This window comes from Passer montanus, unplaced genomic scaffold (assembly GCF_014805655.1).
Source record: "Passer montanus isolate IOZ18808 unplaced genomic scaffold, ASM1480565v1 scaffold44, whole genome shotgun sequence".
Classification (NCBI taxonomy): domain Eukaryota; kingdom Metazoa; phylum Chordata; class Aves; order Passeriformes; family Passeridae; genus Passer; species Passer montanus.
The window spans coordinates 3,463,666-3,490,799 of NW_024369262.1; the positions used below are offsets into that span (position 1 = coordinate 3,463,666).

The window sequence follows — 27,134 nt, forward strand, 5'->3', positions numbered from 1 at the left end:
GGAAATGCCAGAGCTGGGAAGCAGATGTGTACACGAGATGCTACTGGAAAGTTAAACAGGAATTGGCAGGAAACTGCTGTTGGAGATGGACACTTCCACTGTTTTATGGACTGCAAAGTGATGTTTGCAGAGTAAGGTGTCCTGCCTTTAGTCCTTATCATCTCACCTGCCTCACAAAGGCAAATTTGATGGAGGAAACCCCAAAATACTGTCTGTATCTCCTCTGAGGCTCATGCCTGTGCAGTCACAGCCACATGCAATGTAACATCACAGTGTCAGAATGTCTTTAATCCCAGAGGTCCGATCTGAGCGGGCAGCTCGCTCAGGGCTGGAGAAGACAGCGGCACCAGGAGCAACACCTTGTGCCCCGTGAGCCACAGCGTGTCACCTGCCAGGCAAAGGCCACCCGTCCTTCCTGCCCAGCTCCTGCTGTGTGTTCCGGCTTTATCCCTGGACAGGCGGGGCCTTCGTGACCCCTCCAAGGCACCGGGGCATCGCCCGGTGCTGCCGTTCGTGCTCCTGAGCGCACCAGCTCCGTGCCGGGTGATCCGCCTCCTCCGCCGCGGTGAGCGCCGTGCAACAGCCAAGCAGGGGCGTTCGTGAGGAAAAACAGCGAGCGCGAAGAGCGAGAGGCCGCATTGTCCTGAGGGAGGGCAGAACCCGCTGCCCTCGGAACCCCCGGAGCGCCCCGGAGCCCGAGCGGCTCCGCTCCCCTCCGCTCCCGCGGAGCTCCGCGCCCGGGCCGGCCCGGGGCCCGCAGGGGGCGCCGCCTCGCACGGTAACACCCACCCCGTGACGTAACTCCCCAACCGCTTCTCATTGGCCCCTCACCGCCTTGCCCATGCGGCTCCTCCCCCGAGACCGCCGCTGATTGGCCATCGCGGGGACAGGTCCCGCCCCCAGGGCAGCGCCTCCGCCCCCTCGGCCCGGAGCCGGAGCGGCGCCGCGGGGCCGGGGCGTGCGCGGGGCCATGGCGAGCGCGGCGCGGGGGCTGCGGGCGATGCCGCGGCTGCTGCCGCTCCTCTGCGCGCTGCTGCTGCCGCCGCCCTCGCTGCAGAGCCCGGCCCGCTCCCCCCACATCAAGAAAGCGGAGGCGGCGGCGGCGGCGCCCGGCGAGGCGCTGCGGTACCTGCACTCGGCCGAGCTGGGCGAGGCGCTGCGGGCGCTGGAGGCCACGGCCCCGCCGGGCCTGGTGCGGCTCTTCAGCATCGGGCAGTCGGTGGAGAAGCGGCCGCTGTGGGTGCTGCGCCTCACGGCCGGGCTGGGCCCCGAGCGGCCCGAGGAGCCGGCCGGCGGCGCGGCCCTGCCCGGGCGGCCGCAGGTGAAGCTCGTGGGGAACATGCACGGGGACGAGCCGCTGGCGCGGCCGCTGCTGCTGCGCCTGGCCTGGGAGCTGCTGCTGGGCTGGGCCGGCGGCGACGAGCGCATCGTGCGCCTGCTCAACACCACCGACCTGTACCTGCTGCCCAGCCTCAACCCCGACGGCTTCGAGCGCGCCCGGGAGGGCGACTGCGGCGGCGGCGCCGAGGGCGGGCGGGAGAACAGCCGCGGCCGCGACCTCAACCGCAGCTTCCCCGACCAGTTCGGGGACGCCGAGCCCAACCTGGAGCCCGTGCCCGAGGTGAAGGCGCTCATCGAGTGGATGCGCCGCAACAGGTGAGTGCTGCCCGCTCCCCCTCTCTGCCCGCTCCCCCTCTCTGCCCGCTCCCCTCCTCCTCCCGGTGCCCCCTCTTCCCTCTCCCTGCCCACGGGAGACCCTCGGGTTCACTCCCCCCAGGGTCTCAGCCAGCTTCCAGCCCTTCCCGCTGCTTCCCAGCAAGGCCTGTGGGGAAGGAGAAGTAATTTCCCCCCCACCTGTTCATCCCCAGCCCGCCTCCCTGCGCTGGGGAGGGCGTTTGGTGGCCCCGGTTTTTGTGGAGCTGCAGCAGTCTGCACACACCCAGGTGTTCTGGCCTCCATGGTTATCTGCGTGTCTCCCATCTCCCCGAGTTTGTGGCTGGAAACTTCTCAGCTGCTTCGCTGTGAGCTTGTCAAAGGGTTTTGCTCTTAGGGCCAATAATGCTTACTGTACAAGCTGTGGGATGCTGGAAATATTTGGGGTTAAGCATCTGTGTGCGACCATGTTGACAAAGTTGTGTTGGACAGGGCTTCTTCCCCTCATCTTTGTGTTGCATGGGAAATTCCCCAAGTTTAGCAATAATGTTCTGTGCAGCAGCATTTCCAAAAACAGGCCCTGTCTTTGGAACACATATCTCCCCATGTGTTCAGTTGAGGCACGTGGGGCTGAGCCTCGAGCATCCCTGCTGACCCGTTTGTCTGTCCATCCTAAGGGGCAGCCCAGGGGGAAGCTGCTGTGCCTGGAGTGCAGCAGCCCGGGAGGGGAGATGGTGCCTTCAAAGCCCAGCTCTGCTGTGAGGCTCTGGGGCAGCCCCAGAAAATGCAGTGGCCAGGCTGGGCACTGATTCTTCATTTGCCATGTGTTCTTCAGAGGTCCAGACTGGTGTTCTCTGTAAGGTACAGACTACAAAGGTCAGTGCAGCCAGCTGTGGGAAATTGTGCAGAGAGAGCAGCAGTGCACTGCAGCAAACTGTGGCCCTCTTCCCAAAGCAGGGATAGAAAGAGATGAAGAGGGGGTGGCAGTGCACTCTAGGGCTGTTGGCTGACTCCAGCCAACACACAGAACTTTCAGCATTCTATAGTGTTTGCTCATGTTTAGGAAACAAAATTTATGTGAGCAAATGATCTTCATTAAAACTTGGTGGATGGCAGTGCCCATGGGGATGGTGTTGCAGAGGAATTGCAGAAACTTCAGATGTAACTCTTGTCCTAAGAATCCTTTAGGACAGCTCTGGTGCAGCACTTTGCACTAAAATCCCTCCAGAGTTGGTTCAGCTCACAATTAGTTACTGGGGAAACTCATATGCATTCTTTATATAATTTTGAAAACTCCTTGAGCTTTTAATTTTTTTTTTCTCTTAGTAAATGTGAGGTGGGATTTGCTATCAGCCAGGGTGAAACAGGAAGAACGTGGGGCTTTGTGTGTCCCTCTGCCTGGCAGCACCAGTTAATACTGGTGTAATTATTAGACTAACATAACTGCTGATAGAAAAATGAATGGGTAAACAGAACTGTTTGATTAAAAAGGGAGATAGTGGGTGTAATGCAATTTGTGTGCCCTATTTTAAGCAAGGTAGAGGTATTGGTCACATTACTTCTGCTTGGAAACCAAATCCTGTTTGAGCAAATGCACAGGAGAGTTCTTTTTCCCCTTCAGTGTTGTGTTTGGTGGGAGAGGAGAACAGAGAGAATTACCTTTGGGACTCATTGAAGTGCTTGTGCAGCCTGTGATCAGACTGAAGGGGGATATGGGGCATGCCCTGCTGTATTTTCTGACTTGAGATTTTAAAAACTCTGTCTCACATCCAGATTTTATTTGTGAGTTAATTCTGTTGCATGTACCAGGTGTACTCAGAGCTTGACAAGAGTACATTGCTGTGTCTGTCTCTGAGTTTGGGGGCTTGGTCTTAGGCTGCAGAAAAAACCTGTTCCATCTCCAGAACTGATTCCACTTCCATTTTACCTCATTAATCCCAAAACAGAGTTTGGGGGCTCCAGAGAATGTGATTTGGGTGGGGAAGCAGCAGAATAACTGGTTGGGTGGCTGTAGCCAACTTCCTGTTGCAATGTTTGCAGTCTGATTTTTCTCCCTGTCCTTCCCATGCCCAGGTTTCTGCTCTCTGGCAATCTCCACGGTGGCTCTGTGGTGGCAAGCTACCCCTACGATGACTCGCCCACACACAGCCTCACAGGAGTTTACAGTAAATCAGCTGATGATGAAGTCTTCAAATATTTGGCAAAAACTTATGCTTCACATCACCCCATCATGAGAACTGGCAAGCCCAACTGCCCTGGAGAGGAGTCAGAGACCTTCCCAGATGGCATCACAAATGGTGCCCAGTGGTATGACGTGGAAGGTAAGCTGTGCTCACCTGAGGACTCACATCCACCACCCAGAGGAAAGGACTGGGGCTTAAGTGATATTTTTAGCTTTGAATGTGTTCTAGCAGCTTGAAATGAGGAGAGGTGGCATTGTGGGAGCAGCAGCTGGTGAGTAACAGCTTGGGAGGTGTTTGCAGGGAAGAGATCACAGCAAACTGAAGGGTTCTTCCTGACCCCCTTACGTAGTGGAGAGTTGTCCTGCACGTGGCAGGCTTCATTTGCCAAATGAATTCTTGTAGGTCTCTTGACAGTTGCTAAATTTTGATACAGGAAAGAGGAAATTATTCTCAACGGTATTGAACCAATACCAATGTTCTGTGAGGTCTTTTAACCTCTGAGCTTGTAATTTTGTGATTGTAGGATAACCTGCTGTAAAACTGTGTAAAGTTTAGATTTTACTCCTGAGCTAACCAAGGAGCTCTTGCTGGAAATGGGGTTTGCAGCTTTTCCATGGGCTGCTCTACTCCTGTGTGGGAGGTGACAGCCTGCATGACCTGCTCTTATCCACCAGTGTGGGAGATCTAAAAGGGATCTGAGATTTGCCCTGCAGGGGCCTCCAGGAGAGCTCCTGATCCCTCCATTCTGCAGCTGCACATGGAAGTGAGCTGAACAGGAGCAATGACCTCCTGGTGCCACCACTCTGCCTGTGCAGGTGCAGGTTACTAACCTGGCTCAGCCATGCAGTGGGTTGCTGCGTGTGTGTTGGTTTGGTTGAAAATTTAAATAATAATTCATGTGAGGAGAGGAGAGAGAGCTCCCAGGTTACCCCATTTGTGTGGCTCCTTGGTGGATGTTGTACAGCCACAGCCCTGCCAGCAGGGCAGGAACTTCTGTGGTGAGAACACAGCAAAAAAGTTGCAGAAATGATCTCACAAAGTTGTGTTGCTATGCTGCTCTGCTTTTTTTCCCCTTCTGCTGTGGCTGAGGGATGATGGCAGAAGTGCTGAGCAAGTATTACAGGCAATGCTGTTTATCCTTCAGAGCTTACAGCTTAATGATTTCTGGTAAGACAGTGTCTTTCTGGAACGTGGGCTTTGCAGCAGAGTCCTGTGGTAATTCAGCATCCAGCTTGCTTGGGAAGGCTGGAGAGGGATCCATTGTAGGGCCTGAGCACATCATCTCTGAGCTGGAAGAGGAAGGCTTCATTTTTAGCAGTGGTTGAATCATCCCCCAGGATTTCACTGGGCTAATAAGATGTCGTGTTCAAATAAGATGTGGTTTGATCTCTTTGTCTACCAGCTGTCTCCTTCCCTCTACCCTGCTGAGCACACTAGCCCTGCTGTTTGCAGGCTCAAGGTTCATTCTGCTGCTGTGAGAAGTCCAGCAGGAGGAAAGTTTGTGTAATCTGGTGACTTGGCTTGTGAGGGAACAGGATATCCTGGATGATCTGTGCTGCCTTGTTGTGGCTGTTCTGGGCAAACACCTCGGATGGGAAGTTTCTTTACTGCAGATCTGAAATCTTCTGTCCTTGTAATGAAGTGGGGTGGGTGTGCTCTGAAAGGAAAGTTATTCCAGAGCTTTGGATCTGTGTTATCCTGGCCCCAAAGAGCTGCATTTCCCACTGAAGGGATGACTTTTTCATCCTCCTGCTTGGCTGTGAGGCTGGTTGGTGACTGTGGCACTGATGTGTGAACCTTGCAGGCTGCCTTTGCTTTGCCATCAGTACAAAGAAATAGCATCATTTTCCTTTCACAGGAAATAAAAGGTGTGAACTGCAGACCAGATTACTCTGTGCTGCTGTCACTGTGGTTTATAGCTATCCAATAGCCTCCAGCACCCAGCCTCTGCAGAAATAAACCCTTTCTCTGTGACAAGCCACAGGCTGTAGGCCAGTCATGGGCAGAGATTGCAGGGAGGATGCTCTGACGTGGGCTCTGAGAGGGGAACATTGCTCAGGGTGGCAGCAGCAGTTCCCCCAGAGCCAAGGAGTTCATGTAAAATGTAACCTGGGGAGAGCATGGGGAGCTGACCAATACCATGCATGTAATTTGATGTTGTGTCAGTTCACCCCTTCGGGGCTGTAGGTTTTAATGTTTATTTTTAGTGGAGGATAAAGAGCAGGCAGAGGGGAGTCAGTTGTAAGTGGTGTGACAGAAGCAGCAGAACCATCAGAGAGGCTCTTTGGAGTCATCTGAGTTGCTCAGCTCTGTGCCAAGGACTGCAGAGGCTCGTGCTTGGATCAGGAGGCCTTTCCCAGGGATTGCAGAATTGAAATGTGTGGTGAAATGAGGCTGGGGAAGCCCCAGTCTCTGAGCTGAGCTCTGGAGGTAGATAACCAGAGCTCCTGGTTCTGTGAGCCGTGCAGGGCACGTGCTCGAGGCCTCCAGATCAGGTTGTGCCAGGAGAGACTCCTGCAAGCTCCAAGTGAACTAAAGCCAGGAAAAACAAAGAAATGAGAACATAGTGTTTCAACAGGTGGAAATTTTCCTGCCACATTTTATCATGTGAAATCAAACATGCTGGAGAGCAAACTGCCACAGGATTCATTGTCCCAGAGTTACCAGGTCAATTTTATGCTGGTGCCAGACTCCATTAACTTCCATTTGAGTTTGCAAACAGCCTGTTACATGTGTCAGATCGAGGTGGCAAGTACAAACCAGGAGAGTAATTGCTAAGGTCAAGTGTGCACAGAGGGAGATGGATCTCTGCCAGACAGCTGAATTTGGCTCCTGCATTCCAGCTGCTGTAGATAAGCACATTGGTGGCTAGGATGCTTTTAGAGGCTATCTCTGGTGTGCATGCTCTCTCTCTTCCTTTTTAACCCCTGAGGGTTTAAACTATCAAGTGGCTGGTTCAGATCAAGGGACTACATGCAAAGTTGGGCTGGGGTATGAAGAGCAGTTGAGAAACCACTCTCAGCTGTGGGCAGGATGTGCTTTGCCTTTGTGTTGTTCAGAGATTCAGATCAGAAACTAAATTCAGCATGAACATATTTTGTGAGCAGCCTTGGGAGGTTTGTTTTTACATGCAGTCCCTTCCTAAAACGTATTTTCTTGCTGGTTTGACTCCCTCATGTCCATGTGTTTGAGATGTTTCTGGTGTCTACTGGGAGGCACTTTCAGGTTGGTTACCTGTGTGCTTACTGGGTTGTTTTGATTGTGGTTACCAGCCCCACTGAGCTTCCAACCAGCTTTTAGTGGCATCCAGCTCAGTGCAGTTAAAATAAGTGCTGAGAACAGTGTGGCATCACTGTGGTGGCCTCTGTTTCCTGGGCATGGCAGAGGGCACTTGACTTGCACAGAGTGAGCTCTTGTAGAAGCTCTCAGCCATGTCTTTCTGCACAATTTGCTGCACTTATGTGCTTGTATTTTCATGAAAGTCTTTCTGCAGTTCTTTTTCTTTTTGAGAGAAGTATTGGCTTGATGGTTTGAATGTCTTAAGGCCTCTTTTCACATCTGTCATGAGCTGCTGGGCAGTGCTGTGCTGGGCAGCACTTTCTCTTTGAGAAAAGGCTGCTGGGCTGGGCTGCTCTGGCTCATGCAGCTGCTGCAGTTGGAGGCCCAAACCTCACCTCCTCTGAGTTTTAATGCTTGCAGACTAATGGGCCAGAACATTCTTCTGCCTGCTTGGTGCTGCTGCTGGTGCTCACTCAGTCCCATGCTATGAGACAATCAGTCCTGAGCAGAGTCAGCAACTTGTGCCACGTATTGAATCATGTCTCCAGCTTGCTTGGTGCCATCTGCTCTCTCTGCAGAGCAGACATGACTGCTTCTCTGCTTTAACTTAGCTGCAGGTTCCTTATCTGCTGATGTCTGTTCCAGTGGAACTGGAATTAGTTTTCTGCATAGTGCAGTTTGAAAATAGAGTTCTTCTTGGCTGGCCTGGCAGGCTTCTCCTGGCACGTGGAGTATTTATGGTGTCTGGATCCTCAGGGTTGACTCTAGAGAGCTGCATTCTCCTGCTTTGAGCTTGGCAGGGAGCAGAGGCCCCCCTGTCAGTGTGAGCTCTGCAGTGTTTGTGCTGCTGGAGCCCTGGGATCCCTGCCTGAAGCACAGTCCTGATGCTCAGGGAGTGGGTCAGAGCAGGAGAGAGGTTTGTTCTGAGCATTTCTGTGACCTGCTGCCAGCCAGGGGCTGACTTGCTGTGCCACTAAGCTGCGCACTGATAAAAAGGGGAATGGTGCTTCATGGGGAGGCTGAAACTCTTCACAGTGTGGGCTAAAAGACACCCCGTGATTAAAATGCTGAAGTGAATCCAAGGGGTTATCCCAGATATTACCCAAACAGAGCAGAAGCACTGTAGTCTGGCAGTTTTCTCCCTCAGGTGTGTATTTTGTGCTCTGCTCATGGCAGGCTGAGTACAGCTCTCTCTGACCCCTCTGGGTCTCTGCATAGTCAGGGGAGGCTGTGCAGATGGTATGTGGGAAAATACGTAACTCCACAGGCTGTAAAAATAACTGTCCTGCTCTGCAGCACAGCCCTGTGAAGGCCAAATATGTGCAGTGGATACAATCCAAATTTTCAAGAATGCAGTGTACTACTTTCTCCAAGAGACAGTTTTACCAGAATTGATGTAGCAAGCTCCAATTTAGTCCGTTGCTGCTCTATTATGGGTGAGCATCTGTCCTAAATTTCCTTGAATGGCAGATGAAGCACTAAATATGTTTCATAATGGCTCTGGTTTACGTTTTGGAGGTTTTCAAATGCATTAACGTCCTGCTAGGAGCAGATGGTTATGGGCTGGCAAATCGTTTTGCTCGGCGTGGTGTTTACTGGCGAGAGAGCAGCCTGCTGTGCCTGCCTGTTCTGAGCCTGGTAACAGGAGCTGAATGAAGCTGAGGGTGGATCAGACCCACAGCTCTTGTTTCTCTAACCCCTTGAACTGAGTTTGAGAGTTAGAAAGTCCTCCAGCACGTCGTGGCCCCCTGTGCTGGACAGGAAAGTCTCTTTCCTGTTTTGATGTCAGCCTGTGCACAAGCTGCAGTGCTCTCCTGGCTGCAAGGGACATTTGATTTGTTACAATGAAAGCTCCGTGTTCCCTCAGCAGCACACTCCCAGGAGGACTGAGAGGAACTGGGACATCTTTGTTGTGGTCCCATCCCACACATCTTCCCAGGGGCCTGTTCTAAATCCTGCTTTATGCTGTTAGTCCATCCCTGCTTTACTCAGCTGCAGTGGGGCTGTTGAATTCAGAGCAGTGGACTGTGACCTGCTGGGCCACCACCTGTGGTAGGAGTCTCCTCTGCTTGGTCAGGTGCTGCTGGTTTTCCCCTGTTCCTGCCCAGGCATTAACACAGCCCCTGCCAGTGCCAGGCAGTGCATTTGCATCAGGATATTGATCCATTCTAGCTGGTTAATTGGCCAGTGCCATGGAGGGTCCCTCACTTCAGGGGGCTTGTGAATGATTAGGAAACTGCTCAAAGGAAATTAGGTCTTTTGGCAGAGCACTGATGCAGTGCTTCAGTGGGTCAAGCAAAGGATGGGTGCACAAAATCTGCATTTCTAACACACCTTCCTGCTGGGGCTCTGCAGGCTGGTGCCATATCTGACACAGCTCTCTGCTTTCCTTCTCCTGGACTTGACATCTTCCTCCTGTGGAGAAAATGCATTGCTGTTCCCTGAGAGAGGGGCTTCTGAGAGTCAGTTCAACTCCCTCAACTCATCCAGAAGAGACTCTGGCCCCTGTGTCCAGGTGACCCTGGTAGGAGTCACTCTGTTGGTGTGGAGGTTGCAGGTTGGGTTGGAGCTGTCTAGGAAGAGGTGGCCAAGGCTGTGACCCACCAGTCTGCCTGTGTTATAACTAAATAAATTTGTGTAAGCCAGAAAACTTTGTCAGCATGCAAAAAACAGTGTGGTGTGTCTTCCTTACTGACACAACTGCCTGATTGGGTGGTGGGAGCAATCCTTTCATGTGGTCATGTGGTGGGGTTTAGCAGGGTGATTCTCACACCTGTTTCACAGACTTGTGATTTTGCTAAGAGGCTTTTGGGAGAGCAGTTGTCCTTGAAACTGATTCCAGTGTGCAGATTTGAGCTGCCAGCTCCCAAGTTGATAGTCTTGGTATTCTTTTCTATCAAAGGTCTCAAACTCATTTTGAGTGAAGTAACCTCTCTTGCAGGCAGACCTCACAAATCTTGAGGTAGCTTAGAATGCTCAGGGAAGGGCTTGGCAGCTGGAATGCTCAGAATCTGGTGTGCCTGCCCTGGCACACTGGGTTTGTTGTGTCTGGAAATGTAAACTGAACCTGTATGAATTCCCAAGAGCTGTGCTGATGAGTTCAGCTGGTGGAGCAGTGAGACAAAAGGACTGTAAGGACTGTCACTCTGAGCTGGCTGTGGCTGATTTGAATGGCCCAGTGTTCCAGTTACAGCACAGGGTGTCATGATAATGTGACCTGGCTTTTCTCCTTAGGCTGCTCACTCTGGAGCTGAGGCAGCATCCTGGGGAGATGCTGTGTGGGGCTGAAGGACAAGGAGAAACAGCATCCTGTGGTGGGATGTGTGTGCATTGCTCTTGGGACATCTCTGCCTCCTTTCCTCAGGTGGGATGCAGGATTACAACTACGTGTGGGCCAACTGCTTTGAGATCACACTGGAGCTGTCCTGCTGCAAATACCCACCGACCTCTGAGCTTCCAAAGGAGTGGGAGAACAACCGGGAATCTCTCCTGGCTTTCATTGAGAAGGTACTGAGGGCTGGGCTGGGTGTGGGGGTGGCAGCTGTGAGACCTGTGTGTCCATCCTGGGCTGAGAGCACCACGTTCAGGTGCCCTCGTGGCTTTGTGTGCTGTGTGAGGTAATGCAGGTGCTGCAGCTTTGTTTGGAGGTCGGTGGCTACAAAGCTGCTGTGTTTCTCTGGTTCTGCCACAGCTGCCACATGCCCCACAATGGCAGAGCTTTGCTCTTGTGGGGTGCAGTGTTAGAGGGACTGATTGGTGCAGGTCTCCCTATGACATGCAAAGTACTGGCTGGTCTCAGTGCCATGAATCTGCAGTGATGTTCACAAGCATCCACACTGCTGAGACCCTGGCGTGCAGAGCCCTCTGCCAGGCTGTCTCCAGATGCTGAGAGATGTGTATGAGATGTGTATGAGTTGAGTAGGTGGCAGTTTAGGCTGGGCTCAGAGGCAGCTGAATTTGGCCTGTAACGCTGCTGTGTTCATATTGCAGTTTGCCCATGCTGGTGAATTAGAGAGTTTGCTAGGGAAGGTAAATTCTGAGATCCTGCTGCCTTCCCAGTCCATGCTGGGGTTCTTGTCCTTGCTGTCTGGCTGAACACTGAGTCCTGAGCCCTGGGGTGCCTTTGCCTGGCAGCTGCCCTGCTCTGCTGCATTTGGGGAAGGGTGAGGGGGTATTGCTGCCTTAGGACACAGTTCCCCTGATGTTGCCTGTCTTCAGCAAGGCCCTTGCTTTGTTTTCCTCAGGTGCACATTGGTGTGAAGGGCTTTGTGAGGGATGCAGTCACAGGAGCTGGCCTGGACAATGCGACCATCGCTGTTGCTGGTATTGCTCATAACATCACAGCAGGGAGATTTGGTGACTACCACCGGCTGCTGGTGCCTGGGACCTACAATGTGACTGCTTTTGTCATGGGGTAATGTCTCTGTGGCAGCCTGTGCCCACGCTGCCAACTGCTGCTGTTCCTTCTCTTGATTTCCCCTCCAAAACACCTTATGTATTTAAAGGGCTTGGCTGGAAGCTGCAGCAGTAAATGGTTCCAGCTCAGACCTGCAGCTGTGTTTGCTCCTGCAGCAGGGTGCTGTCGAGTGCACAGAATTTCCGTGTCAACTTCTGTTTGACAGCTGGTATCAAATTGCTACTTCTGTGCAAAGGGAGGAAGTGGAGTAGGGTCACCCCAGCGGGAGTTTGTGTTGTCCCAAGCCTCGGTGTGAATGTGTAACCTGCCCCTTGGCACTTTCTGTGATACACCTGGGGCTTTTCCCTGTTGAGCCTGTGGATTCTTGCAAGGACAACAGTGGAGCTGGGTTTGATGGCAATGGGATGAGTCCCATCAGCTTTGTCCCTGTGAATCTCTCAGTCATTAACATCCCAGTGCATTTGGGCTGAGGGGAGTAGGCTGGAGTGATGGAGGGACTGCAGGGTGTTTTGGCCTCTTCTCTGCAGAGCCTCCTTGCTGAAGCCAGTTGTTTATTCCACAGTTACACACCAGTGACCAAAGAGAACATCGAGGTGAAGGAGGGAGACGCCACAGAAGTGAACTTCTCCTTGCAGCCCACTGTGATGCCACCAGCTCCTAACGTCACCCAGCTCACGGCAGCGCCCGCCGCTGTCACTGCCATCACCCCCACCCCCGTGCAGGCTGAGGCCCCAAAGCCAAGCCCTGTCCACGAGCCCATCCAGCCCGTGGACTTCCGCCACCACCACTTCTCGGACATGGAGATCTTCCTGCGGCGCTACGCCAACGAGTACCCCAACATCCCCCGCCTCTACTCCGTGGGCAAGTCCGTGGAGCTGCGCGAGCTCTACGTCATGGAGATCTCTGACAACCCTGGTGTCCACGAAGCAGGTGATGGGGGGAGTCCTCTTTGGCAAGGCACAGGGTCAAACCATGACAGGCACAAATGCAAGTGACAGAGCTGTAAAATGCAAGAGGCAGAGTGAGAAGGAGAGTGGAGCTGGCGCCTCTCCTGAGAGACTGAGCTGCTCTTTGTAGTATTCTTTGTAAAAAATGTGAGTGCAGTGGGTGTTAGAGCATTGCTGGGGACATCTCTGCTGGTCATGGAGCTCTGGGGAGGAAGGACAAAGAGACTTCCATGAGACATTGTTCTTTTTGGGGTTGTGGGTGCAGAAATGTGAGTTTTAGGTAAATGCCCTCCAGCAAAGCTTGCAAGAGCAATGCTCAGGGCAGTGAGGTGTCTCCAAGCTGTAACATAGTGGTTATAATTGTTTCTGTGGTGTAACCCTGTGTCTGCAGGTGAGCCAGAGTTCAAGTACATCGGTAACATGCACGGGAATGAAGTTGTGGGGCGAGAGCTTCTCCTGAACCTCATCGAGTACCTCTGCAAGAACTTTGGCACAGATCCTGAAGTGACTGACTTGGTCCAGAGCACACGGATCCACATCATGCCCTCCATGAACCCTGATGGCTATGAGAAGTCCCAGGAAGGTATTGCTGTCTGTGCCAGAATCTGTGGGGTTCCTAGCTCTCAGAACAATAAGCCTTTGAGTTGATGGAGTCCCTGGGAAATCTGGAAGCCTTGCTGAAGCAGGAGTGCTCTCCACACAGAGAAGCTGGGAAGGGGCTCGGTGTGTGCTGTGGGATGAGTGGGTGGACCCTGATTGATGGATGCTGGAAGCTGTTGGGGAGAGCTCTTACACTTGAGCAGTGCTGTGAGCTGCCCCTGTTTGGGTCCCCTGATGGTTTGTGGCTAATCCAGGGCTTTTTTTGAAAAAAGACATTTCTTTGACACAGCTCTTGCTTGCTGTGCTTTGGTCCATTCTCTCAGTAAATGCAGTGTGGGAGCCAGGCTGTCTGCAGAGCACTTGTCCAAGGATAACACAGATTTTTACCATGAGGCTGAAACTGGCAAAAACATCCTTCAGGGAAGTCTTAGAACTACATGGCTCTTGCAGATTGGCAGAACAGAGCCTGTCCAGAATCACTTTCTGGAAGCAGAGCTCTGCTTGGGTTTGACAAAGAACTTGTCTGGCTGGTTTGGGAAGGTGAGCTCTGAGGTTTCTGTGGTCGTGACATCCGGCTGCAGAGATTGTTCATGGTTCAGTGCCCTTCTGCTGGTCTGACTGCCCTGAGGGCCTGAGCAAACACCCACTGGAAGGGCCCCCAGGCATTGCTGCACAGAGCAGGCCACTTGCTGGGGAGGGTCTGGGTGCAGGGGGCCAGCACTGCTGTGCTCTCTGATCTCTTCATTAACTACTACTTGTAAACTCTGTAGTAAGAGATTGAAGCCTCTTCACAGGACATGAGCTTGAACTTGTGCTTCATTTTCAGGAGACAAAGCAGGTACCGTTGGCAGAAACAACAGCAACAACTACGACCTGAACAGGAACTTTCCAGATCAGTTTGTCCACGTGACAGACCCTCCCCAGCCAGAAACTCGTGCTGTCATGGCCTGGCTCCAGTCTTACCCGTTTGTGCTCTCAGCAAACCTGCATGGAGGTACCACATCCAAACCAAGCTCCTTCCTCTGTGCTGCCTCTGTGGGGTGGGAGTTTGCTGGGATGTCTCCAGGGTGTTCCAGGTGTGCACTGGGGAGCTCTTGTGCTGCAAGATAGAGCATAAACTGGAAAGAGAGGGTGAAAATTGTGTGCCCAAACATACTTGTAGGGAGCTGAGGCGGCTGCTGGGAAGATCCCAACCACTTCTCTGGAGGGAGCATCTGGGAGATGGGGATGGAGTCCCTTGTCAGCAATTGCTCAGCAGATGGTCTGGGAATGGGATATAGAGCTGTGGCTGTTAAGGGCTTTACAGCATTTATAGAGTGAATGCAGTCCTGAGGGTTCCCTGCCTTGAATCACACGGCGGAACTATGAAATTTGCAGTAATTTAATTATCCTTTTGGAGTGTTCTAAATTAAGTCTCTGTGTATTATAGCTTACTCCCTAGACAGTTTGTCTGCTGGCTTGTAGCTGTGGTAACTTGCAGGTGGATGCTTTGTTGCCCTTGTGTTTGGTTTGTAGTGCAGAAGTGTCATGTGTGGGCGTGAGGGGGCTGGCAGGTCTCCAGCTGCAGTGGTGTCTGGGGTTTTGTGGTGCTATTAGTACAGCTTTCTTGGGGAAACCTTCAGCAGTAAACTCCAGAAAGCTGAAAAACTGCATCATTTGTGTCAAAAGCACCATGCATGTTCTGGGAAATTCTTCCCCTTGCTTCCACTTCTCTGTGAAAGCAATTATTATTATGTGGTTGTGTTCAGCCCTCCTTCATGTAAGAGCCAAAGCTTTGATGTTGTTGTGGCTTTGGTTCTCCTTCCTAACTAGGTGTGGTGTTATCTCTTCCTGTGCTTCTGTCTCTTCTACCCACTGGGCTTAATGCTTTGTTTCATGCCAAGTCTTGAGAAACAGGAGGCTTGGCACTTGCTGGAGAAAAATTTCCACTGTTGTGCTGAGAGATCACTGGGCAAGCACCCAAGTATGAGCCAAAGCTTGCTTTGCCTGCAGGTTCCCTGGTGGTTAATTACCCCTTCGATGACGATGAGCAAGGAATAGCCATATACAGTAAATCCCCAGATGATGCTGTGTTCCAGAAGCTGGCACTTGCCTACGCCAAGGTAAAGCTCTAACAGGAAAATGGGCACATCCTGCTAGGTTGACTTCTGGGAAACTCCTTTTCAGCTTCCAGGGAAGCTCCTGAGCAGCTGGCAGAGGTGGGTGCAGGCGCTGTGGCTGAGCCCCTGGTGTTGCAGGCACAGCAGGAGGATCCTACAGGAGGCTCCCATTCCATGAGTGATGCCCAGCATGCTCTGTCTGCAGGCACTGAAGGACAAGAGCTCTGTGCAGGCACTTTGAAGGGTGGTGGAAAATGCTGCTCATGGGCTGGGAGGAGAGAGCAAGGATATCTGGGCTGGGTTTGGGTGTGGGTGCAGTCAGTGCTGCAGTGATGGACACACATCTGTGTTTGGTAACCCTGAATGTGTGACTAAGGCTAGAACAAGAGTGCCCGTGGCTGTGCAGTGCAGGCTCACCTTCAAATGTTGCATCTTGTTTTATAGGAAAATGCAAAGATGTACCAGGGAAGCCCTTGTAAGGATATGTACCCCACTGAGTACTTCCCACATGGCATCACTAACGGGGCTCAGTGGTACAATGTTCCAGGTAAAGTACACCTGAAATCTCCTGCACTGTTTGTCTTCAATTTAATGCATGTGCAGCTTAAATAATTTAGTCTGATCAGTCAGGAACTCTGCACTGGTCAGCTCAGATTAATGGCACTCAGGTTGCTTTTATAATCTCTTGTATAATGTACCCTAATAAAGTTATTCCCGGGGGAAGGAATTTATAGTGTAGTTTCTCTGGCTATTAGCAAAATGGTTTCATAAAATTTTACAGCACTTTATTAGCATGAAAGGTATTTACAAGAAGGAAGGTTATTTGTCTGCTCTTTCGGCATCCCTTTGAAGCTTGAATCCTGCCCTGTGTAAAAGTCTTTTCCCTTCAAGCCTATACTTCATCTTTCTCTGGTATCTGACTTGTAATTTTTTTTTTTGAACTGTGGTACTTCAGAAGTCAAAGCTTCTTTTTACATTCTTGTTGTAGGTGGGATGCAAGACTGGAATTACTTACATACAAACTGCTTTGAAGTGACCATTGAGCTGGGCTGTGTGAAATACCCCAAGGCTGAGGAGCTGCCGAAGTACTGGGCGCAGAACCGGCGCTCTCTGCTGCAGTTCATGAAACAGGTGAGGTGCCTTGACCTCAGGCCAGGTCAGCTCCCTCTGGGGCTTGCTTTGGGCAAGTCAGAATGAGCAGGGTGATCTGGCCAGCCTGGCTACCTGCTCTACAGAAATCACCCCCATCAGAGCCTGTCTCAGCTACTCTCCCTTCTCAGCATACCAAAAATCTGTATGGAAATAGCATCCAGAGGATGCAGGTGGAGGCTTTTTATGTAGCACTACCTTGGGTTTCCTGAGGCTGGAATGTCCCTCATATTCTCTTCCTATCTAAGTGGGGCTGGTGCTGCACACCTGGGGTGTGCAAACAAAGGTGTGGAGCAGAGAGTGCCATGCTGACACCCTGAGCCAAACAATTGCTCATTGTATTCATCAGGTGATCTTTGTCCATGCCAGCTGCTGGCCAGTCCAACCTGAACCCTTTTGGAACACCTTGCTCCTCTGGGAATGCTGAAAATATGAGGGGTGGGAGGCAGAGCTGGGGCTGGCACTCAGCAGAGCTCCTTTGTGCAGGTTCACCAGGGTGTCTGGGGCTTTGTGCTGGATGCTGTGGACAAGAGGGGCATCCTCAACGCCACCATCAGCGTGGCTGACATCAACCACCCAGTGACCACCTACAAGGATGGAGACTTCTGGCGCCTGCTGGTCCCAGGGACCTACAAAATCACAGCATCTGCCCGAGGGTGAGCAAGCCCCAGGCCAGGAGCAAACAGCTGCAGGACTGACTTCCCACTCAGGAGCATTCCAGCACCTCTGCCTGCCTACAGCACACGTAGGCATGGGTGTTTCTCCTGCCCTCTGGCCTGTGCAGAGATAGCAGTGTGAGACTGCCGTGGTGTCAGACTGCTCACCTGGCACTGGGGTACACTCCCAATCTTCCCTTGTTAGAGTGGATAGCTTGATGTCTTTAGGGGAAATTCTTTTCCAGGCAGCTGCCCACAGAAGTGACTCCATCGCTTCAATGCTGCCAAAATTCTGTGTTAAAGCAGCCTGACTTGTTGTCTTGCCAGTCTGCCATGTAACCCTGCAACACCTGAGCCAAAAGCAGCTCAGTGCCATGTTGGGGCCTGAGTTGTTCCCTGTCCTCCTGCCATTCCCACATCCCTTTGAGCTGTTCTTGCTCCTCATTTCTGTGCCTCTCACTGTGGGCAGGGGAGCAGTCCCAGTCCCCTGTGGGTGTGTAGTCAGGAATGGGACTGGCTTGTTGTCCAAGGTTTCAAATGCCTGATGTTTTCTTGTGCCTTCTCTTCCCTGGGCAGGTATGATCCACTCAGTAAGATGGTGGAAGTTGACAGCAAAGGTGGGGTGCAGGTCAACTTCACTCTTTCGCGGACAGACAGCAAAGTGGAAGAGGGGAAGGTGCTGGTCTTGAACACCCCAGACACCAGCAACCCCAACGAGAAGGAGTTTGAGACCCTGATCAAAGATCTCTCTGCTGAGAATGGTCTGGAGCGGCTCCTGCTCACCTCCTCCAGGGATGTGACTCCCTACAGATACCGGCCCTACAAGGACCTCTCCGAGTTCCTCCGAGGCCTCTACCTCAACTACCCACACATCACAAATCTCACCAGGTGAAAACAGAGCAGCAGCCTGGATGTTAGGAAGTTGTTAGTCATGAACACAGAGATGGGGATCTCACCCCTCCCTTTGCTGTGCTCTCTGAGGTGTTGGGACCCCCATGTGTAAGGATGTGGTAGCACAGCAATGGCTGCAGGGCCTATAGGTGCATTAATGTGCTTTTCCCTGACTTAGTTCCCCAGGGATGCTGGGGACTGGCTATATTCCCAGCACTGATATCCCAGATTTCTGCAATTATCTCTGTTTCTTACTATTTTGTCTGTTCTTTAAATCCTTTCTGACATCCACCTCGTTGAAAAGTCCCCAGCAAAAACGACCAGATTTGACTTACAAATCTTAGATGGCTCTTTTTTCATTGTCTGCCTCCAGATTTTATTTCAGTAGTGCAAGACACTTTTGTGTGAGCTTGCCCTGGGCCAAGGTCTGTGCCCTCCAGCAGAAGACCAGCTGCTGCCATCCTCTGCTTTCCTTTGTGACCTGTAACGCTTACCCTCTGTCAGCTTTAGAAAGCACAAATCCCTTTGTCCCAGGGCCTCATTTGCTTGTTGTAACCAGGCACAATGTGCTCATGTGCTGTCCCTGCTGGTGCCAAGCCTGCCTTGCTGATCTGTAGCCTCTATTGTCCCTGCAGTTGCATCAGCCCTGAGCCTGTTCCCTGCTTTGCCTGCACTCAGTTTGCCAACTTAACAGCATGGCTGTAGCAACAGCTCCTGCATTACTGGGAACAGGCCTCTTTTGTCCTGCTTTATAAATTAGTTTGATGTCCAGATGTATTCCTGCTCTGAAGGGAAAAAAGAAACAAAACAAACCCCACCACTGGCAGCACAGAGGATCCAGCAGTTCCACATTTATCATGATCTCATAAGCTGTATGGAGACATATAGAGCTTTGGATTTTCTGTGCATCTGGACCTGGATACACCCTTACCCAGATGCTGGTGTTCAAACTGATGTTCAGAGTGAATTCTGTTCAGTGCTGCTGCAAATCTGCCCCCCCGATCTGGTGGTGTTTCTCTTGCTTGTGTGGCCTCTCACTGGAGGCTGGCAGCACTTCCTTTCCACACTGGGATTTCTCCATGGAGTCAGGCTGGAGTTGCAGCTCTCTTGCTGAGCTGACACTCCCATTTCCCATCTGTTGGCAGTTTGGGTCAGAGTGTGGAGTTCCGCCAGATCTGGTCCCTTGAAATCTCCAACAAGCCCAACGAGTCCGAGCCTGAGGAGCCCAAGATCCGCTTTGTTGCCGGCATTCACGGAAACGCTCCCGTTGGGACAGAGCTGCTCCTGACACTGGCAGAGTTTCTTTGCATGAACTACAAGAAGAATGATGCTATCACAAAGGTGAGAGGCCAATCCAAAGATCTGCTTGGAGCCTTCCAGCTGTAGCTTAAGATGACAGTGCTCACTGGGGGAGACTCCTTCTGCCAAAACTGGTGTGGGGCTTGTGATGGTTCCGTGTGTAACAGGGAGGTGTGCATTCCACAGGATGAGAACCTCAAACTGCAGCTCCTAGCTTAAGATCCAGGGAAATGAACCCTTCTAATTGCATTTTGTGCTGTTTCTCCTTTTGCTCAGCTGATTGACCGGACACGGATTGTGATTGTGCCTTCCCTGAACCCGGACGGACGCGAGATCGCCCAGGAGAGAGGCTGCACCTCCAAGATAGGCCAGACCAACGCTCATGGCAGAGACCTGGACACAGATTTCACAAGTAAAACAACTGCCCCATGGTTGGGTGGAGTTGTTGGGTTGCAGGGTCTGCCTGTAAAGAAGGCAGTGCTCCAGGCAGCACAGCTGATAGGAAGCTTCCAGAGCCTGGATCTTTTTTACAGACAGCAATTTGCAGTCTCTTATGTGCAAGAGACAAAGCAGAGTTATTTAGGAATAGGAGAGGTCAGATAATACCTGATGTATTCTTACTCTTAATGGATTTCTTTCATCTCTGAAAAAATGCCCTCTGTTCTCCCCAGAAGGAGTCTCCTTTTGTCATGTTTTTCTGGTTTCCATGTAACTGTATCCATAGCATTGTATCAGCCCACCCTTCCTGAGGAGGAAATGTTCTCTGCCCAAGTTTGGCTGGGATCATCCTAACTCCTTAAGAAAATGTCCATTCTGTGACATTGTTGTGAGGAAACACACATGAAATACCTTCTGCAACACGAAAGGAAATAGCTTGGGGAAAGTGTGATGTTGCACATTTGTTTAGCTTTGCAGATTAATGCCTCCCATGCATAGTGTGGACTGGGTGCTTTACTTGATCTGTGCTGAGATCTAACAGAGGCCTTTTCATACCTGCAGCAGACCTAATTTCAGACATAAAGGTTGTACTTCTGGCCTCTCAAACAGCAGAGGAAACTGTTCTTAGTTCCCTTTTCTATTTGTTGTTCTGATTTATAGGCAATTACACCCGGTACTCAGCGGCACGAGAGCCTGAGACCAAAGCCATCGTGGAGAACTTGATACTGAAGCATGATTTCAGCCTCTCTGTCGCTCTGGATGGAGGATCTCTGCTTGTCACTTACCCCTATGACAAGCCAACACAGTCAGGTGTGACCAGCTGCCTGATTCTCCCCAGGCTGTCTCTGCAGAGGTTCATGTGACCATGTGCTATAAGGGCTTTTTGTGCTCGTGGTGTTCTGTAGCCTCCTTTGTGTTCAGCCCTTTGTGTGTGCAGTTGACAGTCTGTAAGTAAATCTATAAAACCTCACAGGGTTCAGCTAGGGATCAGAACATTTACAATTCCTATGCCTACAGCAGTATTTCAACCTTTCCTGTGCCAGAACCAGTATAAAGTCTGCTTTTGATACTGCCCCTTATTGTTAGAAGAAATAGAAATGCTCTGAAACAATATGTGTTTCTGTTTAGTACAGGATCATGGGGTTAAAATGGGAATCTTCCCCATGCAGGGAATGAGAGTTGCATGCTCAAAGTCTCACTTTTCCTGTTGCAGTGGAGAACAAAGAAACACTAAAGCATTTGGCATCTGTGTATGCAAACAACCACCCAGTGATGCATTTGGGCCAGCCAGGCTGTCCAAATAAGTCAGGTATGTTTGGTTGAGTCCTTTAACCCCCTGTCAGCTTGTGGCAGACTCTGCTGGGCAGGCTCTGGCTGACAGCTGTGTTTTTGCTCTCCCAGATGAGACTATTCCTGGTGGAGTGATCCGTGGCTCGGAATGGCACAGTCACCTGGGAAGTATGAAGGTACTGCTGCATGGCACAGGGCTTCTCATTTCTGCTAAACAACCAGTAAAAAGCATATTTGTCCTGATGTCTGGGCAAAGCTTCTCCCCCTCCAGCTGCACTTTGCAAAGCTTTTTTTATTACCTCTTTCCTTGTAACTGTGGTTTTGTTTTTTGCAGGATTTCAGCGTGACATTTGGTCAGTGTCCTGAGATCACTGTTTATACCGGCTGCTGCTACTTCCCCAGTGCTGGACAGCTTCCTAGCCTGTGGGCAGACCACAGGAAATCTCTCCTTAGCATGCTTGTGGAGGTGAGCTGCACTCTGTGGGAGGAAGTTCTGGCAGGGAGTGAAGTGGTGGGGAGGGGGAGAGGAAGAGAACAGCACGAAGAGTCTTTGTGGTTTGGTTGGTGCTGTGTAATTACAGATGTTCATGGCTTAGGCTCTATGAGGAAGGCAGCAAGTGAGCAGGGCAGGTGTTGACACAAGAGTTAAACATCTGTGCTGTGTTGCCTTGCACTGTTATTTATTGTGAGGGTCAGGGATGGTGAGTGGGCTGTATTTTAGAGATCTCATTTTAGTTACAAACGCACTGTAAGCTTGGATCTGGAAGTGAAGTGTTTGAAATGTTTTGTTTCAGGTCCACAAGGGAGTGCATGGCATTGTCCAAGACAAGAGTGGCAGGGCAATTTCTAAAGCTGCCATTGTTCTGAATGAAGGCTTGAGGGTGTACACTAAAGAAGGTGGCTATTTCCATGTGCTCCTGGCTCCAGGTTTTCACAGCATTGATGCAACAGCCAGTGGCTACCAGCAGAAACATGTCAAGGTATGTGAATGTCCATGTTGGAAATGTTCCCCCATTCCCTGTCACATAAAATCTTCCCTGTTTGGGCTCTGCCTGGTTGTGCCTGTGTTTAGCTGCTGATTAGGTGCCATCAGGAGCTGTTTTCTGCCTTGACAGAATGGGTGAGAACAACTTCCCAGCACAGCAGCGTGGTTTTGGGAGTGCCTTTTCTTTGCATGGCACTTTTCTTTGATCAGGGCAGGACCAGGCAGATGACAAATGTCTCTCTTGTCTGGATCCCCAAGCTCATAGATGATCTAACCTCTCATGTCTTTCTGCAGGTCTTTGTACGTGATGATGCACCCAGCTCTGTGTTCATTGTATTTGACACAGAAAACAGGATTTTTGGGCTGCCAAGAGAGCTGGTTATAACTGTGGCAGGTACAGTGATATTTTTTATCAAAGCTTTGAGCTTTGCTTTCTGTACCAGTTCATGCTGACAGAGACCCTCCACTGAACTGGGAAAGCAGCCTGCAGGCTTAAGCCATCTCCTGCTTTCCCTTCTGAACACACTCTTATCCTTGCAAACTCATCCAACAGCCCTTGGTTCTGCTTGGTAGGAGGGAAGGAGGGAGGAAGTAGAATGTTTTGCAGGGATTTGGAGGGTCCAAATTATTCTTTGAGGTATCTGGAATGGGGAGAGCTTGTGTGCATAGGAGATCTTGCTTCTTCAAGGCTTTTTTAGGTGTTGTGACATCAGGTAAGCCTGAAGTGATTATTTTCTCAAGGTGGCAGCTGCTGGGGAGTGGTGTGTGGGAGTTTAGACCCAGTGGTCTGTAGTGGAGCTTGGTGATAATCTCCTGGATTTCAAACAGAAAATGGAGTGTGTCCTGTTCTGGGAGCAGCTCTCCTGTCCTCCATAGCCTAGGAGGCAGGAGTAGGGTCACAATGAAATGAAGAAAGTGGTTATAACTGCAGGAGGGGGAGGAGAGGTGCTGGCAAGCCTGGGAGCCTCTGGCATAGTATTGTAATTAAAGAGCCCTAACAAAGGCAGGAATGATGCATCTGACTGTGTTCTCAGAAGGCTAATTTATTACTTATTATACTATATTATATTAAAGAATACTATACTATACTAAAGAATACAGAAAAGATACTTAATGCTAAAAAGATAATGAAAACTCGTGACTCTTTCCAGAGTCCCAACACAGCTTGGCCGTAATTGGCCAATGAGTTAATTAACACCAGAATCCAATCAGGCAATCACCTTTGGGCAAACAATTTCTAAACACATTTTACACGAGCACAACACAGGGGAAGCAAATGAGATAAGAATTGCTTTCCTTTTCTCCGACGCCTCTCTAGCTGCCTTTCAGCTTCTCAGGAGGAAAACTCTGGGCAAAGGAATTTTTCAGAAATGTGAACGCTACAGCATGGGGGAACGTGGCATTAACTTTGGTGTCCTCTCTCTGGCAGGTGCCAGCATGTCTGCCCTGGTGCTCACTGCCTGTATCATCTGGTGTGTGTGCTCCATCAAGTCCAACAGACACAAGGATGGCTTCCACCGCCTGCGGCAGCACCACGACGACTACGAGGACGAAATCCGCATGATGTCCACTGGCTCCAAGAAATCCCTCCTGAGCCACGAGTTCCAGGATGAAACAGACACTGAGGAAGAAACACTGTACTCCAGCAAACACTGACACCTCCAGGGCAGGAGAGGAGGTTCCCATGGACCAGAGCTGGTGGTGGGGCGTGATCCCTGTGGTTCAGTTTTGAAATGCTGGCTTTGGGATGTGTCCTCCAGAGGGGTGGGTGGCAGCTCCCAGCTCCCCTCTGTTTGCTCTGTTCCTGTGTACAGGCACTCAGTGGGTGTTGGAGGCTGTTTCTGAGATAGGGACGTGGTTTGTTACATTTTTGGGTCAAGATCTGGAGGTTTCTATGATGTGGTTTGAAAGGCAGCTTTAATAGGGTAGCCAGCAGAGCTCTGAGCATTTCCCCAGCATCTCAGCACAGGGAGCAGATGGTGGGGAAGTGCCCCAAGACCTGCACAGGGTCATGGTCACAACACTCCAAAAAAGGTCTCTCTACCTGTTTTGATTTCATGTTTTCCACTACATGCTTGGGGGAAGCCAGGTCCTTCAAGTGACTCCACATTCTGCAGAGCAGCCCTCAGAAAAAAACCAAAAAAAAAAGAAAAAAAAGCCTTTGATTCTCAGCTCTTCCCTTAGACCTTTCGTACTGTGGGTTGCTGTAACCTGCAGTGGTTGTGGAGCACCTCTAATGTGTCACTGCTTTCAGGGAGTGACTTGGTCTCCTGAAGGCTGGGGAGATGACATTGCTCTTGATGTGAGCTGGAGAGTCAGAGCTCCCTCTGACAGAGCTCCACTGCCTGCCAGCTCTGCCATGCTGCTGTTCCTCCCTTCTGGGGAGCAAAGAAACGTTATTCCCATCACCCTGGTTGTGTTTTTGTTTGTGTCATAGGCTTGGCTTTGGGGTCTCATGTTCATTTTCCAATAGCTCAGTGCCTGAAAGAGCAGCTGGAAGGTTGTTCTAAGCAAATTGATTCACTGATCTGTAGAAAACCTGATCAATTTTGCTCAAATCCACCACTATTCAGGAGGAAACAGTGAAATCTGACCACTGCTTTATATTTGAGCACTACTGGAGCAGCAGGGAGAGGTCATGGGAGTATCCATGGCCCAACTTTGGTGCTAAATTCTGAAGAAAACCTGCACCATTTGCCACTGTCCACCTAGCACCATTTAACCACCGAGCTCTGGTGGTGGCAGGCAGCAAATTTTCTGCTGGCTTGGCTCTGTTCTGCTCCTGCAGCACCCCTGGAGTGTGGAGCAGGAGCTCCACCTGTGTGTGTGGCTGCAGCTGTGGTGCAGGGAGTGGGGAAGGGCTGAACTGTGCTCAGGGGGAAGGGAAAAGCAGCCGGATTCTCTTGTGTTGCACTTGGCAGGAGGTTGGAAAGAGGAGCTGCAGCACATCCCCAAGAAACGTGGGGTTTGTGGGGAATAGAAGGGATGTCCAGAAGGAAAGAATGGTTGAAATGTTTGATTTCCACAGCCTTTATGTATCTCTGATGTTCCTGTGCTTTCTGCAGAACCAGAAGGCTGGGATTAGAATAGGCACTTACTTTCTTGCTCATTTTCTTTTTCAATTCTTGCCCCACTGAGCTGATTTCTGGCGTGCAGGAGCCTTAGGCCTCGAGTTTGCCCTGAGCTGCTCTGTCCTCCAGAGTCCTGGGGATGTCCACTGGTGAAACCTGCACGTGGTGTCTGTGGGTGGAGGGGTTGCACCCAAAAATCTAATGGGGCCTGGCTGGTCTCCTCTGGGGGAACAGCCCCACTGAAGTCCTGTGGGCCGTGTCACTGGGGCTGAAGCTGTTCTTCACCCCTGCCTGTGGAAATGCCCTTCCAGAGCCCTTCCATGCTGCCATGGCCATCATCTCCTCTGGTTCTGTGCAGGGACAGAGAGAACCCTCGGACACCTTCCCTGTTCCACAGGGAATTCCACTGCAGGAAGCACAAGGTGTGGCTGGGGAGGTGTTCTGGGAACAGGGAGAAGATGCTGAGCACTCCCTGTGCTCCTGTCCCACATCTGCTGTGACAGAACTGCTCTGCTTGCCTTGTGCAGGAGCCTGAGCATCTCTGTGCCCGTTCCCAGCTCATTGTGCTGAGCAAGGAATGGGGTTTGGTCCCTTTTTTTGTCCCTTTTCCACCTGTAATGGGCTGCAGGACACCAGCACACAGTAGCATTAATCCTGCCTCATCTCTGAACTGTTCCTCCTTTAACAAGAGACATTATTTCAAGTCGGGTTTGCAAATGGCTCTTAGGGCTGTGTTTGGGCTCTGTTTGCTCTGGCAGCAGGAAATGGACAGAGCTGGCCCTGCTTTGTCCCTGTAGCAATAAGTCCTGTTAGGAACTGGCCCTTTCCCTCAGATCACATTTCGGAATTAGCTGTGGGATAGGTGTGTATATTTAAGGTGAGTGGATTTGAGATATTTTGCAAACGTGTGAGACTTTTCTACGCAGCAGGACCAAGGGAAGGGCCCGGCTTTTGCTCCAGATCCGTGCTTGGAGCTTGGCCAGCCCTGAGGGCACTTTGGGAAGGCAGGATCGGCTCCCGTGCCCTCGGTCCGTCCGTCTGTCCGTCCGTCCAGCCGTGCCCCGGGCCGAGAGGAGCCGGTCCCCGCGGGCCCCGTCCCTGCCGCTGTCGCTCCGTGCACTTGTGCCTTCAAATAAATGAAATAAATGTACATTTTGCAAGGGACTCGAGTCGGCGTTTCCGGGCCGCGGGAGCGGGGCTGGGCCTGGCTCTGCCCTCAGCCGCCGCCGCCTGTTTTTTACCTGTATACCGAGATCAATAATCTGTATAAAACTATTTTGGTGTCCACGTGCTTTCTCTCCTTCTTCCTTACAAGGGGACGGGGGAGCAGGATTGGGATGGGGATCCCGGTCGGGACTGGAGGAGCGGGATTGGGATGTCGGGGTTGGAGGAACGGGATGGGGATGGGGATCAGGCTGGAGGAGCAGGACTGGGATGGGGATGGGGGTAGGGGAGCGGGATTGGGATGAGGATCGGGCTGGAGGAGTGGCATTGGGATGGGGATCCCGGTCGGGGCTGGAGGAGCGGCATTGGAGTGGGGGATCGCAGTGGGGGCCGGAGGTGCAGGATTGGGATGGGGATTGGGCTGGATGAGCTGGATTGGGATGGGGAGTGGGGTCGGGGTCGGGGCTGGAGGAACGGGATTGGGATGGGGATCAGGGCTGGATGAGCCGTGTTGGGACAGGGATCGGGGTTGTAGGAGCGGCATTGGGATGGGGCTGGAGGAGCGGCTTTAGGATGGGGATTGGGGTAGGGGTGGTGGCTGGAGGAGCGGCATTGGGGTGGAGATCCGGCTGGGGGAGCGGGATTAGGATGGGGATCACGGTCGGGGCTGGAGGAGTGGAATTGACACGGGGATTGGGCTGGGGCTGGAAGAACGGCATTGGGACGGGGGTCGGGTCTGGGGGAGCGGGATTAGGATGGGGATTGGGGCGGGAGGAGCGGGATTAGGCCCGGCCCGCGCTGACGTTGGACAACAAAGATGGCGGCGGGGAGCAGCAACTACTGGGAAGGCGAGTGGGGCGGGGGGCGCGGGGCGGCTGCGGGACCCCCGGGGCACGGCCCGGGCCCGGCGGGGCTGAACCACAGCCGGGGCCCCTCTGCTCTCTGCCGTGCGGCCGGCGGGCGCGGGCGGTGCCGGCCTGTCAGCCATGAGGCGCCGGTGCCTGCTGAATGAA

The 27,134-nt window shown here is 51.8% G+C and overlaps 2 protein-coding genes across 3 annotated transcripts in view; both read left to right on the top strand.

Moving 5' to 3' along the window:
- The first annotated feature begins 970 nt into the window (after positions 1-970).
- CPD (carboxypeptidase D) lies at positions 971-26,246 on the top strand. Its single transcript, XM_039720638.1, has 21 exons — positions 971-1,656; positions 3,727-3,974; positions 10,480-10,622; positions 11,360-11,529; positions 12,095-12,462; positions 12,871-13,062; positions 13,906-14,073; positions 15,072-15,181; positions 15,623-15,725; positions 16,167-16,309; positions 16,814-16,983; positions 17,560-17,871; positions 19,020-19,215; positions 19,450-19,585; positions 20,272-20,421; positions 20,825-20,920; positions 21,013-21,077; positions 21,236-21,367; positions 21,696-21,881; positions 22,181-22,280; positions 23,316-26,246. The coding sequence occupies exons 1-21, from the start codon at positions 971-973 to the stop codon at positions 23,540-23,542; spliced, it is 4,101 nt and encodes a 1,366-aa protein (XP_039576572.1). The 3' UTR covers positions 23,543-26,246.
- Positions 26,247-26,907: 661 nt separating this feature from the next.
- Positions 26,908-27,134, top strand: part of GOSR1 (golgi SNAP receptor complex member 1) — a 28,635-nt gene continuing 28,408 nt past the window's right edge. Inside the window, exon 1 of one of the 2 annotated variants that reach the window (XM_039720751.1) lies at positions 26,908-26,969. In XM_039720751.1, the coding sequence (XP_039576685.1) occupies positions 26,939-26,969 (31 nt within the window). In that variant the 5' untranslated portion in view covers positions 26,908-26,938. The remainder of the gene's footprint in view (positions 26,970-27,134) is intronic. The other variant, XM_039720750.1, reaches the window with a different exon arrangement.

What these genes read in the sequence shown, in the direction of transcription:
- CPD (XM_039720638.1), top strand. Translation starts at nt 971, where the DNA reads ATGGCGAGCGCGGCGCGGGGGCTGCGGGCGATGCCGCGGCTGCTGCCG. An exon ending in TCCTGGCTTTCATTGAGAAG is followed by an intron (nt 10,623 to 11,359) that starts GTACTGAGGGCT and finishes TGTTTTCCTCAG; the next exon opens with GTGCACATTGGTGTGAAGGG. An exon ending in TGGCACTTGCCTACGCCAAG is followed by an intron (nt 15,182 to 15,622) that starts GTAAAGCTCTAA and finishes CTTGTTTTATAG; the next exon opens with GAAAATGCAAAGATGTACCA.